Raw genomic sequence first — 17,596 nt, 5'->3', positions numbered from 1 at the left:
ATGCATTGCACATTTTATTGCATCTGGAATCCCTTATACGCATCAGATATTCTCTGGTTGTAGCCTAACATAGTTCATGCAAAGCTTGTTCACTGAGATCGTATTAACTTATTTTATGCTGCCTTTTAAAAAAATCTTTCTTCCCTCATGTTCAAAATCTTCTAACCTCTAAAACATACCTTGATTTTTTTTTTTACAAACACTGATCTGTATTTCAGCTGATGTTCTGAGTGAAGAAGCTATCCTCAAGTGGTATAAAGAAGCGCACGTTGCTAAAGGCAAAAGTGTTTTTCTTGACCAGATGAAGAAATTTGTGGAGTGGCTGCAAAACGCTGAAGAAGGTACGGATTCAGTTAAAGAAATACGGTAGTCTCTTGGCAAATGAAATTTATTTTTCCAGGTTTTAGTTGTACCAGGCATACAAAGTATACAGACATAGAAGAGAAAATGGCTGATGTGGCTGCACCAAGTTGTTTCCAGTCACGCCTGAACCTAACACCACTTGCTGCTTTTTAATGTCTGTGGTGTCCTCGTGAAGTCCTTAAGTCATCAGGTACCACTTCTGTGTAGATAAATTCTTTAAGCTTCTGCAGGGAGGAGCTCTGCACTGATGACAGCGTGAAGTATCTTGGTGTTAGCGTGCGCAACTGAACAGTTTTCTGTATCGCTGCATTTTCTGCTGTTATCACCTGTACTGGCAACACGAACATAGCATAAGCCTGCCTGTGCCACTGCAGTTGAAATTGCTTTTGGCTGAATGATCAGGCTAAGATATGAGGTCTGTGTTTGCTGCTTTAAGACAGTTACTGGAGAGGGGAACTACTTTCTTTAATCCCTAACTTCATTTTTCTCATGTTCTGCATGGGAAAATATTTTGGTTTGTACCAAATAAGTTACCTTTCTTGCCTTGAAAAGGAATTCCAAATCAGTTGGAAAGATCAACCTATGTGTACTAGATAGGGATATAATTATTAGTGGTCATTTGCATCCATTTAATGTAACTGATTTTAGAAACTTGGAGGGAATATGGAGTAATGCCAAGGAGCAGGTAAGACTTTGCAGCAATTCACACCTGCAGATAGCAGTATAAAAATGGTAGCTTCTTTCACACTTGAGATGTTGGACTAGCAATCTTGGTCTAATTAAGCATTTCTTTCCTCTTTTAATCTTCTTGCATGCCTTTCTGTTGGTCTTTATTTTTATCCTTTCCTGCACGTCGCCTCTGCCTTAATTACAAAGTCCAGTATAAATAGGGACAAAACATTGTGTAAGAATGTGCAGACCATGTTTGCTCTGAGAAATCTGATCTAATGCGTAATATTTGTTGGCAGCGAGCCCCTTCCTGTCAGGTGAACACAGATAGAAATACAGTATGATGCAAAGTAGCTTTAGGTGACAAAAACATTGTGTATGCTCCTACTTCTAAATTACTTCTTCTACTTCTAAATTACTTTTATCTCGTGCTATACAAATCATAAAAAAAATTTGCTTGTAGAGATTTCATACCTGCTGTAGGGTTCCACCACATATACCTTTCTAGATAGGCACATGATGATGATGATGATTGATATTTGCAGAGCAAATAGTTTAAAGGGTGCTTCCGGGATGACAGCAGTACAGCCTACTCGTAGAGATTAGAAGAGCAAGCAAGCAATGATGCTGATCCTTTATTAAACTCATATACGCATTGCTTGGATCTGCAGATGAGGACTAGAATAATTCATAGTGATCTGGTTAAAATTCTAGTGACAGATCTTTAAACGAAGAGCTCCACAGTGGAGAGCAGCAGAGAAGATCGTCTGAAGTTGCGCCTTTCTGGCTTTGTATAATCTGCCAACCCTTCCTAGGAAGTACTAGGTGTGATAAATTTTCATCGGAGGTTTGGAAGGCTATGTTGTTATTTTTATGGAATTATTCACCTCACTGTCCTTGTGCAACCTACATGAAGTATTTTACTTTCTTCTCTTGTAGAGTCAGAGTCTGAAGGGGAGGAGAACTGAGACGGTTCAACAAAGCACAGTCTCAATCTGGGTTAATGCCAAATGCGCTTGGGAGTGCCGTACTGTTCAAGCAAAGAGGCTTTACTTCAGTGTCATACAGAAAACTATAGGCTAGGCTTTCCTTTTGTTTAGAAGAATAAAGGTTTTTAATGGAGCCCTGAGGCATTAGATGCTTTACTTGGGACTCTACCTCTGGCTCATTGTACACTAACTTAGGCAAAGACATTCAGCAAGGAGCCATATAGAAAAAGTGAAATGAAATACTTATGGACTCCTTTTTATTAACGGTCTTTTTCAGGTACTATGGTATATGAACACTCCAATTTCTGTTTATAGAACTGTTTGGTCTGTGTTTGTAGCTCAATATTGGCTTGTGTATGTGATTTGACACCACCACATTTTTTTGAATAAATGGCTTTTATATCTTAGTTTCATGGTGTTAGTGTGTATGCTTTCTAAATTTCGCTTGCCAAAGTTTTGATAAGTGAAAATTACACAAGAATGTCAAGAGACTGCTCTTATACTTCTTACCCAAAAAAACAGCATCTGTAGTTAATTGGGATCACTTTCTAATCTTTATTCCCATATTTCCATATACCTTTGTACAGATTAACCAGATTCCATTGCAAATGTTGATTCATTCCATTAATTAATTCAAAGAAAATGTACAGGAACAAATCTGCAGACTCCCAGTTCTGCATGTACAAAATTTATGCAAATGGTAAGTAGAATAATATGCTGTTCTCAGTTCAGACTACATTCAGTTATTGGTGATGGCTAAGTTTTGCAAGAACAACCATCTCATTTTAGAAGCATTAGCTTCAAAACATGCATGACTAAAGTCATTACATGTGAAATCTGAAATATATGTACATCAGTGTGATGTTACAATCAGATATTTGACTGAAATACATAAATGAATATATAAACTTCTCAAGACCCATCCTACTTTCTTTTCTGCTTGTGCCTTGATGTGATGCCACTTACAATTCCAGTGCCTGGGACCTGGCAAGGATGTTGCACAAATAGAGCCAGTGTGCAGGTTTCTACATGCACCCAAGTCTCAAAACACAAGTCCAGAGCTAGAGGGCTGACATTTTGGGGATACTCAACTAGCACTTGGGATCAGAGTTCCTGGGATGCTGTGCTGTGCCCTGAACTCAACACAAAGGTCCTGTGCAGCACCGTCTCCCCACTTGCACTTTTCTTCATGCAGCAGTGGATCAGGTAACAGTTGCTGACATTTCATTTCTCACAGGCAAACAGTGTTCTCCTGCCCCACTTCCCCCTTTGCTGCCCCTATCTCTGACAGCGCTGGTGGCCCAGAGTCACTAGGGCAACGAGTCAACTTGCCCATACATCGCACTGCTCCATCATCTCTTAAGAACATTGTACTTAAAACACCCTGCATCCTTCCCTTCAAACAGAGTTAAAGCCACATGAAATACAAGTGATTGGATTAGTAAGGTTTTGAAAAGAGAGGCTCGTATTCTTACAGGGGAAAAAGCATGAAAGAGCATAATTAACTAATGAGGTGGTGTATTTTGTCATTAGAAACCAATAAGCTAAGTATTACAGATTTTTCTACAGAAAAGTCAACACTTCACACAAACCACAGATCATATGGTTGTTAAAGTCTTGTCTCAGTACGTACCAAGCTTTACTGGAAACAGCAAAGAGCAAGTGGAAATCAAGTGCTGCTGAATGCCAGCTCTCCAGCTAGAACAGCCCTTATTTTTGTAACAGGCATTGATCTTTGAAAGGGGAAATTTATAATGTGGATATTTCCAGTAGCTTAGAGGAGACAGTAAGATAGTCATATTAAAAAACAACATTGATGCATTAGCTGCATGCTTTCTATTGCAGTCTTTGTTACTACAGAAAATAAGTTTGCCAGGCAGTACTGATCTGGGACCCTCAGTTCACAAACTCTGCAGCTGTGACGTGGTAGTATTGAGTCATCATTGATAGAGAGCCACTATTGTGAGAAACATTACAAATTCAAAATTGTGGTTTTCTAAGGTACTAATGAATAAGCAGTTCAATGTATGTAAAATTACTTTTCTATATGATTTAAACCTGAGACTGATTTCAGAGGTGCGGCGGACACCATGAAACGCACCCATGGTGAGACAGGGCTGGCTGGGCCATCTGCTGGAGAGAGCAATCATGGGCGCAGGCAGGCAGGCAGGAAGCATGTCCTAGCAAAAGGCAGCAAGCTCAGATGCTGGCTGCACCTGTGCCCTCGGCACAACACAGAGACAAGCAAAGCCCTCCTGCTCAGTGGGGTCCACTTCACTGAAGTTCAGGTACCTACGAGCCAGGCACCCATCGCTGATGCAGCTGTCCCAGGCTCCCTTTGTAGTTGCTGTGATAGGGGGAAATGAGTGGTTTTTAGGATGGGGCTGCTGGCCAAATTGAGGCCTGTGATTTAGAGCAGGGTAAGGAGTTGCATTCTGGATTGGTGCTAGTTTTCCAATTTTCAGTCACCTCACTCCCCAAACCCAATGTCTTCTGTGTATCATGTCTAACATTTAGCTCCTGGGAACCCCTCTCAGCTTGCCCTTCCCCAGCAAAATGATCTGTTATTTTGCTTAGCAATAAGTGTTTCTGAATCTAGTTTTCAGGACTTTTCCCCACTTAATCCTTGAGATCAGTTCAGGTGGGGGCTTTTCACACACGTGTATTTTCATCTGGCATTTCACATATATACTGGTAAATGAACCAGGTGGGTGCACAAATACAAATAGACATGGTTTGCATCAGACTGAATTTCAGTACGAACACATGTAATGATTAGGCTTTTCAAGAAACCTGTAGTTTAGAAGCTGGGCAGGGCTTTTGATACGACTCTCTTCAGGCAAAGTACGCTGCCCTGGAAGCCTTCACAGAATCTGCATTTCAGTTAAAAATGTCCCCAACCCAAAGCTTTTCTTTAACCCAACCCTTGAATTAGTGTTTCTCTGCTAGAAAAAGGAAAGTTAGAGTCAACACTAAATATATACTTCAAATATGCAATCAGTTGCCTTATAAAAAATAAAAAGATACCTCACAGACAATGCACTTCACATAATAGATTGCATTTAATTTTGAAACATGAGTGGAATCTGTCAGAACTGTACATATCTCTTTTACTCAACAATAACTTGCAATAGGATGCACTTTAAAATGGAGATTACTGAAGGCGATTCCTCCCTTCTGAAATCATACTGAGATTTTAATGAAGAACGCCATTTGTATTGCTTTAAAACATTCTTCTAGCATGCAGGTGCTCTCCAGGAGAGGGACCGCATCTTCCTTGGGATGCAACGGTGAGTTAGGTTTTGCAGTCTCCTTGGTTAAAGCACTGGTTAGAAATCTTAAAGGTGTTGATACAGTTCCTATTACTGCTTCGACTACCTAGTGGCATTGCAGGCTTGTCTAACTGTGCCGGGCCCTATACAAAGGGGGCTCCTACCCCCACAGCAGTTAGTAATCCTACAGAGCACAAACCATCACCAAGCCAACACTCCCTTCAGCATTTTCACCAGCAGTCCTGCTTTCACCCTTACCATGTTTTGGCCAATAGAGATTTGCCCCCAGGAAACGTGGTGATGACCTTCCACGCCAGCATCCCTCTTACCTGCTTGGCCAGCAGGGTTGGCTGCTTCCACTTCTCCACCAGACTTTTGGTTTTGTGCTATATTTAAGGAAAAAATTCCTGCTCCTTAACAGCCACATGGGCATTTAGAGCTTCACGTAAATGGAAACAAATCTGGGGAGGAGAAGTTACGCCAACACCTGCAGAAGATGCAATTCAGGCAGGCGAGCCCTCCCAGGCTGTACGCAGAACCTATATTTGGCCCTTGGCACAGAGCTGCTGTGCTGGTGTCCCGGATGACCTGCTCACTTGCTATTTTTTCCTGGCAGGAATCCGATCACCAGCATGATGGCGGCTGCAGTTTCCTCCCACGGAGGCCTGGTAGCTCCTGTCAGCCCACACATTAGCAGGAGTTTCAGATGCTCAGCCCCTTCTGGGCTTCTCCTTTCCAGTTTACCCATGTTATTCTCCAAAGAGAAAGAAGTCCTGAGCTTACAAGGGACCTCAGGAGCTTCGGTGGGAGCTGTGCAGGTCAGAGTCTCACCTCACCACTGCTCCCTGCTGCCCTGGGGCACCAGGGGCCATGCTGGGGGAGCAGTGTCCTTAGTACCCATGTGAGGCGATCCAGGCAAAAAGGAGAATTAAGAGTATGTGTTTGCTTTCCCACTGCCTCTCCCACAAGGGATGCAAGAGAGAAATGCACTCGCCAGTCTCAGCCATCGCTGAGCAGCACCACACGGATGGCTCCATTTTACACACATACAGGACACGTCCCCTACCCGCTGCAGAGGTGCTGCTGGACTGTATATGCCAAGATCCATCATCTTCTCCCAGCCAGCATGAGGAAAGAGGCCAGTGCTGGAACTGCTCATATGACAGAGCTGCAGACTGACAGGTAACATTTTGGTACTTGGATCTGTCACTCCCATGGCTGCTGGCTGCCAGAAACCCATTTACCTCAGTCCAAGTGTCTCATTTAACAGTTCAACGTTAACGAGTGCCACTGCCTTCTACACTCATCATTAGCACTTCTACTGATGGCGTTACAGGACTTGAGTGTCTGCAAACTGCTCTGGAACTCCACTAACAGGGAGAAACGCATCCATGAGCACCAAATTTCTCTGATTTAGGAACACATGGGAATAAAAAAAAAGAAAAATTCAACCCAGAATGAACAAATGACTGTATCATGGCAACTTCATAATACTAAGATGCATTTGCATTGCAGTCTCTTCCAGTACATCAGTTGCCTGAGATTTTTCTGTTTATTTTTCCCTGATGAAGTTCAGGAACATTGCTGACAGGCCAACATAACTCACTCTGTATCATTACTAGTTATTGCTGGGATATTTGCATAATACTGACAGCCATAAATTAATGCCAGAAGAAATAACAAAACAGCGTTATTAATGTATCCAAGGATATGACCAAAATAAGGTTTGTAGGCAGACCTATGTTATTAGACCCACTAGTCTAGCTGGGAAAAAATCAATAAGCTTTCAAGTACATCAGTCCCTCTCCAGGTCCAAAATAGAAGCAGTAGCCTTGAAAAAATAAAAACCAATTGAGAACAACTGCTCTAAAATTTAGTTAGATTTATATCAATAAGACCACCCAAGAGAAAACAGATGTTATCTCTGATACTGAAGGATATTCTAAAGGGCAGTGGGCAGGCAGATAATTTATAGCTTGTGGAATAAGCAGGGCATGTCAGTGGAAGAAAAGGTTAAAAGATGTCACAGAATCTCTCTCTCTGACGACGTTGATGACCTAAAGAAGTTCAAATAGAGGAGATTCTGACTTTTCCACTTTTGCTCAAGGGTCATGGACAGCACTACACTAGCTGGGAAAAAATGGTATTTACCATGTGGCTGGGTGCCCATCCCTGCATCAAGTCTGTCCCTTTCTGTCCCTGTGATCCAGGCCCTTGGGATAATGCCAATGCAAAGACATCTTCTGAAAGAGCCTGGAGATGAGACTATACTTCCACAGCCAGAAATTTCTCTTGTGTCAAGAGATGGAAGCAGTGTACGGACAGACTTGGAAGATCACACTTTTCCCACCTTTTGAAAATAAAAACATATTTCTGTGGTTTTATCAAGACAGTGAGATTCTGGGGTTAACAGAAATAATGTTGTATTTCTTCTTGCTATCACAGACTTCCTATTGCCTGCATTTTGCTTTGAGCTTAAGACATTACTGAATCCAGAAACCTCTGAACCTGTAAACTGTTCCAGAAGAAACCATTAAGGCTGATTTCAAATCAAAGGGTACCCAGCTGAGAATGTCCTGAATTCTCTCTCCCTTCACAAAACACATATAATTCAATAAACCCAAGATGGAAACACCTTCTGCTCCCAGACAGATCACCTCTCACCGCATTATCTCACCTTCCTCTCCCTCACAGCTTGGCCCAGGTTTCCAAAAAGGCTGGGGAAACATTTTGTCACCCTGGGCTCAACTTCTGGACCTGCAATCAGAGCCATCTGCCTTCCTGTGCTGCTGGCTACCAACACCTGCTGGCTGTGCAGCTGCACCTCCTGCAGCCCCTCGTCTAGGGGATGGAAGGGGGATCCCCCCCCTCCCCAGGGGCTGCGGCAGGGACCAAGCACCATTGCTTCAGACCCGCCTTGCTGCCCCTCCAGCCTGCGCACATCCTCCCTGCATAAACCGCATCTGCTGGCGCAACTCCTCCATTCCTCAGGGAAATCTGCATTGAGCCCTAAAGTAATCACAGCAGCCAAATTCATGGGGATGCAGTCTGGAGAGACCTCAAACAGGCTAGCAGCTTGTCAGGGGAAATGACAGCACCTAGAAACACTGCAAAGACAGAGAGAGAAGTATGGGATAAAAAAAAAAAAAAAAACAGAAAGGTAATTCAGAATAACTGCATAAATCAAGGTCATGTGCTGTCACTTCTGCACCAGATAGCATGTATGTACTGCTCTCTCACATGCTGCTCCTCTTGCAGTCACACCGAGGTCCCTGTTATCAATGAGCAGAGATTGCTTTATTTCAATTTCTTTCATTTCAGTTTTCAACTACATTTTGTGCAGATTCCCATTCACAGTTTCTTTTACATGTTTTCTTAGTTTTGTTTGGGTGGTTTTCATTATTTTTATAACAACTGGTTATAGTTTAGTGATTTATGTAGCATCTATGTCATTACATTTGTTATGATTTAGTGGCTCTCACAGCAACTGAAATGCCTTTTATTTTTAAAGAAACCTTCCTGAAACAGCAGCTGATGGTGCTCCTTTAACTGAAGAATTCTCAGGGCAAAATGCAGCTCAAATGATACAGCCACACCTCTGGATGACTTACTTAAATTTAAATAACACAATTCTCCCTTCAAGGAATAGAAAAGCAAACGGCTGCTTGCTTATGCTCTGCCTATGTGCAAACTCACCTTTATACATTACTAAACTTGAGTAGGATAGACAAAATGCAAAAATCACATGCAGGCAAGAAGAATCAGCATGGATAAATCAAAGATGCATTAATATATCTACTAAAGAAGTCCTAAAGCAACTGGTTCTCATGACCCTAAACTCCAAATGGTTTCCACAGGGTCTGGGAGAGGTCTGAAAGCTGTAAGTGGATACGGACAACTGACTGAAGAGGAACACATGGTGGTGCTGATGTTGCAAAGCAACCCTGAATTTTTAACATGAAAAAGGCACAGAGGAAAAGTGTAGCCACCCTCAGCCTCAGAGAGGAAGAAAAAGGACAACTTCTTCCCATATCAAGGGAAGAAACCACTAGGGACAACTTTAATAGTATAGATGGGAAGCAAAAAGTAAACAAGAGGAAAAGCACAAAAGCACTGCCTTCTACAAACATAAATGAGAGTGACAGCAGAGCAACAACCTGCCAGTTGAAGTCATGCAGGAGGGCCTGAACCATGCTGTAAATGACATTTAACCTGGAAATTTGTTTCCATGGTGAAATTCATGCTAACTCTTCTCACAAGAAGTCACTTAAAATATCAGGAACCCAGAGATATTCTGGAATTCCCAAGGGTTCTTCCTCTACCCCATAACATGGAAATGTTGGAAACCCAGGTATTCCCCCAAGAGGCAGGCATCGGAATCAGAAACTCCTTCCAGTTTTGGAGAAGATATTGAGTCTATAATTATGGTACTGACCCACCTCTCACCAGCCATCTCACACTACTGTGCTAGCCAGCCATGTGCAGAAATATGTCCTTCTTCAGAGGCAAACAAAAAAACCAAATACCAAAACTAGAAATCACCCAGCTCAGTAAAATAACATTAAATAGATCTGATAAAGCACTATGTAAGCTCATATGCTCATAAGCAATATGCTTAGCTTGCATAAAGTCAGAAATACACTCCACACCAAGACAAACAGGCTGATATGTCTACTACTGTACTGGAGCTGGACATAGCTGGACAAGAGCAGAGCAATAAATTCAGAATAAGCATAAGACTTTAGGGTTTCGCTGTCCAACTCTGGATATCACCTGACACTCCAAGTAACAAACAAGGTTTGCTGCTTCTATTTCATAGTTACTAGGTACCTATTCCAGTGTTAGTGTCATCTACTTGCAAGATGACTACTGGAAAATAAAGAGCTGTGCTCATAGATGAATATACTCGTGTTGCTTTACATTTTTACGTGAGGGCCTGTCCTGGTTCTGGCAAGGATAGAGTTAATTTCCCAAGGAGCCAGGACAGGTGAGCCAAGCTGGCCGGGGGCTATTCCATACCATGTGACATCATGCTCACCATAAAAGGGGGCCAGTCGGGCAGGGGCGGGTTCGGCGTGGCTCCGGGACCGGCTGAGCGTCCGGTCCGTCGGTCGTCGGATCGGTAAAATCGTTCTCTGTTATCACCATTGTTACTATCTGTTATCAGCGCTGTTGTTGATTGTTTCCCTCTCCCTTGCTGTCCCAGTAACCTGCCCTTATCCCAACCCTCCAGGCTTTGCCGTTGTTTTTCCGTTCTCCTCCCCATTCCGCCGGGGGAGGGGTGAGCGAGCGGCTGGGGCTAAACCACGTCAGGGCCTGATACTCCTTCAGTGCTTTCAAGGGAAAAGACTAAATGATGAAACTGTTTCCTAGCTTGCCCCAGCTTGAGCACAAATGATGGTGGTGACGCAGCAGAACTGGCTGGCAGCAGCAGGTTGTTTTCCTAACTAGAGGAAAGAGTCGTAACTTTTTCTATATGCTCCTCATGTGCGCTCAAAAGTACTGACTTCACATTACTAGCAGCTCATGGCTGTAGGTCTTTTTTTTGCAAGAAAAGAAACTAGGCTGTTCTAATAATGAGATATTTTAAAGAAAGATGAATTGCTAGGGGCACAGAGCATTATTACTGAACCAACTGCTTCAAAATGTATGTCAGATGTCTAAATTAGTAATGACGCTGATATTAGGAAAGAAATTGGGTTCTTTAAATTGACCTTCTGAATTTTGAGCCATTTACTGCTCATGTTTTCCAAGTTTTGCTCACAACTAAGTTGTCCATTTCTGAAAGATTCTCACATCACCACAGGACTGCAGCCGCTAACTGTCCTACGGATAAGCCATGCTAATGGAGCAGGGTGAGCATACTGACCATGCTTCACACAAACCACAGAAACAAACAACAGATACACCAAAGTTTGGTAGTCTGTCTTTCTCTCCTTCCTGTGAATTTCTTTCACCTGAGGACTGCTGGTTTGAACCAAACATCTCTATTCTTTCAAAAGTGATCTATCCCAGTTTAGCAGGAAGTCAAAGGGAAAAGCCGTCACCAGCTCATGATGTCACCAGGAAAAAACAATTGCTCTAGCTCCTAAACAAATTCTGTAGGAATGACAATGGAACTGTATTTATTTAACCTAGATAAAAGAAGGATGGGGGCAGATCTGACTGCAGTCTTCCACTCTCTAAAAGGAGTTCGGGTGAAGACAGAGCCAAACTCATCTTCTCAGAGGGACACAGCAAAAGAACAAGGCAATGATCACATGTTGCAACAAGATTAATTCTGGTAACGGAAAAGTTTTCACAGTGAGAGTACTCGAGCACTGGAACAAGTTGCCCCAATAGGTTGTGGCCCTCCATCCTCAGAGATGTTCAAAACTTGACTGGACATGTCCCTGAGCAAACTGCTTTGGCTCAGGAGTTAGCCCTACTCTGAGCAGAAAGTTGGATCATGATCTCCAGAGGCCCCTTCCAACCGGTGTTCTCCCTGGTTCTGTGACAGTCACAACTTGTCACACAGGTCACATGCACAGCCTGAACAGCGACACAGTCAACGGACCGACCTGGTGACAAGCACTTAGCTAAGCAGCTTACATCAGAACCTTGGTCCATGAACTTTCCTTTGTGATGCACAGCTTTTCTCCACATCCTTCCGCTCTGTGGTGGGTTGACCCTGGCTGAGGGCCAGGTGCCCACCAGAGCCGCTCTATCACTCCCCTCCTTCTCTAGACAGGGGAGAAAAGGTATAACAAAAAGCTTATGGGTCGAGATAAGGACAGGGAGAGATCACTCACTAATTATTGTCACAAGCAAAACAGACTGAACTTAGAGAGGGAATTCATCTAATTTATTACTAAGCAAAACAGAGTAGAGGAATGAGAAATAAAACCAGATCTTAAAAAAACCTCCCCCCACCCCTCCCATCTTCCCAGGCTCAACTTCACTCCCAGTTTCAACCTCCGCCCCCCCCCCCCCCAGCAGCACAGGGGGACCAGGAATGGGGGTTACGGTCAGTTGATGACACGTTGTTTCTGCCACTTCTTCATCCTCAGGGGGAGGACTCCTCACATCGTTCCCCTGCTCCAACATGGAGTCCCTCTCACAGGAGACAGTCCTTCACGACCTTCTCCAATGTGAGTCCTTCCCATGGGCTACAGTCCTTCACGAACTGCTCCAGCACGGGTCTCCTCCATGGGGTGCAGACCTTCAGGAGCAAACTGCTCCAGCGTGGGTCCCCCACGGGGTCACAAAGTCCTGCCAGCAAACCTGCTCTGGCGTGGGCTCCTCTCTCCACGGGTCCACAGGTCCTGCCAGGAGCTTGCTCCAGCGCGGGCTTCCCACGGGGTCACAGCCTCCTTTGGGTGCCTCCACCTGCTCCGGTGTGGGGTCCTCCACGGGCTGCAGGTGGAATCTCTACACCCCCTCATCCTCCCTCCATGGGCTGCAGGGAGACAGCCTGCTTCACCATGGTCTTCACCACGGGCTGCAGGGGAATCTCTGCTCCAGTGCCTGGAGCACCTCCTCCCCCTCCTTCTTCACTGACCTTGGTGTCTGCAGAGTTTCTTACATCTTCTCACTCCTCTCTCTGGCTGCAAAAGCGCTCTCTAACTGTTTTTGTCTTTCTTAAATATGTTATCACAGAGGCGCTGATTGGCTTGGCCTTGGCCAGCGGTGGGTCCATCTTGGAGCTGGCTGGCATTGGCTCTATCAGACACAGGGGAAGCTTCTAGCAGCTTCTCACAGAAGCCACCCCTGTAGCCCTCCCCGCTACCAAAACCTTGGCATGCAAAACCAACACACGCTCCCACAATACAAAGTCTTGCTCAGACCATCCTCCACTGTTCTTCCACATACTTGTAAACACTTTGGATTTCTGCTTCTTAGCATATGATGCCTGATAACTTCAGAATTTCTTGGAAGTCTCCCAGGGAATCACCTGGGAGGGCGTTCAGTGGATAGTATTCATTTTCCCTTCAAAACAAAAACCAAGTGGTGATGCTTTCCACCTGAACCTGATAAAGAGGCAATCTTTGGGATGCAATGGTAATGACAACCTGCAGCAGACATAATGTAACACCAATAAAAACTGCCATTAATCTGAAAACTACTTACTCTCCCACTGCTTACACCCTCCTGCTAGTCCACAGGCATTAACATGTCCTGTTAATCACAGAGCTATTGTCTTCACTTATATTTAATGTTGAAGTTTGCTGGTTTTATTTCAGACCTGAAGAACAGATGTGCCAGTGGATCAGGTGCCAGCACACTGCACTGATATACTTCCCACAAGCATGAGTAGGATAAGCACTGTCTCTGAGACGCTACCTTCCCAGCAGTTACCCACCTCTCCAGAGAGACAAGGAAATGCCTAATACTTAACAGCACAACTAAGTTTGGATTTGGCTGCAGAAGCATATGACCACTTCACTGCCTGGATCTAGAATTCAGCCTTTTTCTCTTCCAGACTTAACTAAAATCAGCCTAATTCCAGGACATCCCTGAATCCTGGTCTCAAACAGAAGGATCGGGTTTGGGGTCAAGCCTTTCATGTGCTGCTATTCAAAATATCATTATACTGCTATTTCCAGCCTCCAGTTGTTTCCTTAATACATTAGATGCAACAAACTCTCCTTATCCTAATCCTCTATCAGCTTAATTCAAAATGGATTTTAAACGTGCCGAAAGGCAATTCTTTCAATTAAGATAAGATCTTCAGAAAATCGCAAGAACGAGCTTCTGAACCTATGAGTATTTGCCTCTTACTATTTTTAGAAGGTTGACCTCTGAAATAATACACTTTCCCTTTAAAGTCATTGTCCTGGTGCTATTTTAGGTCTTTGGGTTTTGTTTGGGTTTTTTGCCCTCATCTGTCTATAAACATTAGAAGATCAAACTTCACCAAGCCTATCTTTTGTCTGGCAAGCGCTATTCGTGGGTTGATTCAAAAGACATGGGCCTCAACTGAATTAACAAGTAGACATGCTATTGTTACACTCCAATGTTATTTTCACCTACTGCATGGTAGATCCAGTGGGAATTATGAAGAATGGCTTAAAATGCGAGGTTGGGCATCCAGCAGCTCCATCCAGAACAACAGCTTCCTGTTTGCCTGTAGCTACTTTTGCTTGAAAAGTGTCTCTCTTCTAGGTAGTTTTCTAAGAGCGATTTAAATTTCCAGGCTTAACCCAAGAACTTTATGCCATTTTGATCAGAAAGTTTGTCAAAAAATACATTCAGCATCTGTCTTTCCAAGAGCAAAGACGAATAAACTGTTATTTCTTCAATAGCCACTTGTAACCACTTGTTAGATTTATTAAACTGAACATTTGCTATGCCTTTGTGTTTTTGGACGAGCCAATTTCTGACCTAGTTGTGGGTTGCTCTAGCCACTGTACTTAAATGGCCTATTTTCCTGTCCTAATTTCCTTTTCTCAATCTACAATGCTCCACTTCACTAAAAGATAAATAAATAAAAATGCCAAATGGATTTGTACACTTTTTCGTCTGTGCAGAGAAGAATTTCTGATCCAAACAACACAGGCAAGTTTATTCTGTATGCCAGAATGGTTTCTCCCTCGTGCCTGGTTCTTTAATGATCATCAACATGAAGCACCACCACACCACCTTGTGTGTCTACCCATAAGACAGCAAAGATTGACGCAACAGGTACGCCTACCTATGTCATTCCCCACTGCCTGGTACCAGAAAGGGCTTCTTTAAGGTTGGGGGTGGAATGGCCCGAGTGCAATAGCACTGCTGGGAAACTGATTATGTTCCAGGAAATTCACGACTGCATTCATTACTAAACAAGTCAGTAAATAACTGGGGTATGTCCATAGGACATGTGCACTGAATTCAGCTTAAAAAAAATTATCTTAATTGTAACCACTGATAACATTTTCACTGTATGTTTTGACTCCATGTATTCTACCTGCTGCCTTACTGATAACTATGGTGACTAATTGACATGACTGAGTAACTGAGGCAGTTCAGGTGACTGAAATGACTCAGACTTCCCTTTCCAGTGACACAAGAAATGACTGGACATTAAAACCTCTACTTTCCATGGAGAGACATGGTGGATCATAGGCAGCATTTTACTTGACAGATTTTGTTGACCTTAACGCAGATCCTACAGCCATCATCAAACTTCAGACACATGTAGTGGTCCAAGCACAGGAACATGCTTTAATGGTCAACTGCCAAGGTAGGATAGGCCCTTTATTTACTTTAAGTTAAGCCAGCTGAATCCCTGACCCTGTGTGCATATACACTATTCACCTCAACACTAACATCTAAAAATGTCAACTGTACAAAATATATACTTTGAAAACAATTTAGACAGCAGATGCTTGGCTTGTTTTTTAGGGCTGATGCAGTAAGCTTTAAAAACAATCCTATAGGACTTTTTTTCATATATAAAAGGAAAATGAGAAATTCCCTAGATGATGCATTATCAAAGCAAGAACAACGAAATTACCCATTTTAACAGTGTCATTTGCAGTTTTCCTATAGTGTCTTAAAGGAAGCAAAGAGATGGATACTAGACTTTTAAAAAGTCAACAACAAAACAAACATAAATACTAAGACAAATGTAGCCAGAGAAGAAAATTGTGCAAGGTGCATTCCAAGTCTCTTTAAAATCCTAATGGAATTAGCATTGGTTTTAACATGCCTGATTGTCTTGCAATGGAGTTCATACAATTTAGACAAATTTTTTTCCTACTATCACAAGTATTCTGCTTTTACATATGAGAGAAAGTAAAATTAAAGTCTAACTTTAATAATTACAAGTACAGAGATTGCAGGTGGCATTCCTACTCCTGGAAACACCTGGCTTTTTTTAACCCTGTTTTTCCCCTCTCCCATTCTGATATGCATGAGAGACTTTATACAAACAACAGGGGAAGAAAAATGACTTTACAGGACAAAGAGTGAAATGAAATACTCCAAGTGCTGTCAATGGCTCATTGAAAACCTGGGAAAAATCAAGCGATAAAAATCAATTTCTGCAAACAATGTTTCACTTACAATGTTTTAGACACTCTGTAATAGCAGAGAGTAAGAAAAAGGTCACACTGTCTTAATGTTAAGACAATAGTATATACTTTAAAAGAACTTTGTATATCTTGAGCCTTCATATTTCAAATTTGTGCCTCAGAAGTGACACAGACCTTTAGATTTCAGGCACATAATAAATAACATAAACCAGCAGCAATAACATGGGATCACAGCCTACAGAAACAGAAGAGATTTGCCTACAAGCTGAGTCTGCATTCAGAGTGTTTCAGCAGAAGGCCCCATGCAGAAAACCTCCTGAACATAACCCAGCTGATGTGAGCTTTACAGGGAAATCAAGAGTAAACTACCCACACAGCTCTACTTGAAGCTCTTCCAACTAGTAAGAAGCCTGCTGGCATCAAGCCCCAGTAACTCTGTGTTTTCACTCCCCTTTCCCCTTGCAGGAACATTTCCTTGCACACTTTTGTACTGTCTGTAAGTGCACGTCAGCAGCATTACAAGTGCCCAGTGTACTCTCCCCACAGTTGCAGTTTCCCATGAAAAAATGACTAATTCACGCTGTTCATAGCTCCTCCTGTTGCCAGCAGTGCCATTGAAACATGACACAGAAGGGCAGGAGAACAAAGACTGTGCAAGGAAGCGGAGAATAAGCATCAGAAAAAGTGAGGGAAGAAAAGGAAAAGGCATATTCTGCTCTTGGTTATGTCTGGCAGCTCTGGATTCATTTAACAGATAGAAGTGCAAAATTTGTCCCCTGTAGAGACAAAGGGTGAGGAGACAAATACTTAGTATCCTCACATGGACCAGCTATTTAAATAATCTTTTAAATCAATAATCAAATAAATGCTATCTGTGCTTTCCCTATAGAGAAGGAAAAATTTCCCTCCAATTGCAAGACAGGCTTTTTATAACTAACAATTTGTAATTCTCCGTTTAAAAGAATTAAACCAATTTAGTTCTAGCCAGAATACAAGCTAAGAGCTGCAGCCTGATGCGGAAGAGGAGCACAGACATACTCCTGACCACCAGAAACTACAGCAGTCAGCGCAGCCAAATGCTGTAACAGCAAAAGTATTATTCTAAATCTAAACCATATTATTCCAAGTTTGTACTATAACTTGTGAATAGAACTGGAGGGGAAGGGGGAGAACTAGACCTCAGCTGCATTCATTTGTCATAGCTCTATTTACTTAATTAAAGCCTCTGATTATTTATACCAGTTGAACTGTGCCCCTGAGTTTATGGTGAGAGGTGGATACAAACCAAGTTACATTAGTCATGGTT

The 17,596-nt window shown here is 42.8% G+C and overlaps 1 protein-coding gene and 1 long non-coding RNA gene across 3 annotated transcripts in view; one reads left to right on the top strand and one right to left on the bottom strand.

Moving 5' to 3' along the window:
* Positions 1-2,428, top strand: part of BZW2 (basic leucine zipper and W2 domains 2) — a 59,718-nt gene extending 57,290 nt beyond the window's left edge. For both annotated transcript variants that reach the window (XM_075746069.1, XM_075746068.1), the window contains exons 11-12: positions 219-341; positions 1,972-2,428. In XM_075746069.1, coding sequence (XP_075602184.1) covers positions 219-341; positions 1,972-2,000 — 152 coding nt within the window. In that variant the 3' untranslated portion in view covers positions 2,001-2,428. The remainder of the gene's footprint in view (positions 1-218; positions 342-1,971) is intronic.
* The window catches only part of LOC142600570 (uncharacterized), a 68,543-nt gene that overhangs the window by 48,683 nt on the left and 2,264 nt on the right, over positions 1-17,596 (bottom strand). The window contains exon 2 of the long non-coding RNA XR_012834127.1: positions 6,191-8,400. This is a non-coding gene — a long non-coding RNA (uncharacterized LOC142600570). The remainder of the gene's footprint in view (positions 1-6,190; positions 8,401-17,596) is intronic.

Source organism: Balearica regulorum, chromosome 2, assembly GCF_011004875.1.
Source record: "Balearica regulorum gibbericeps isolate bBalReg1 chromosome 2, bBalReg1.pri, whole genome shotgun sequence".
Taxonomy (NCBI): Eukaryota; Metazoa; Chordata; class Aves; order Gruiformes; family Gruidae; genus Balearica; species Balearica regulorum.
The sequence above is the reverse complement of the archived record's forward strand: the minus strand, read 5'-3'. Positions and strand labels throughout refer to the sequence as shown.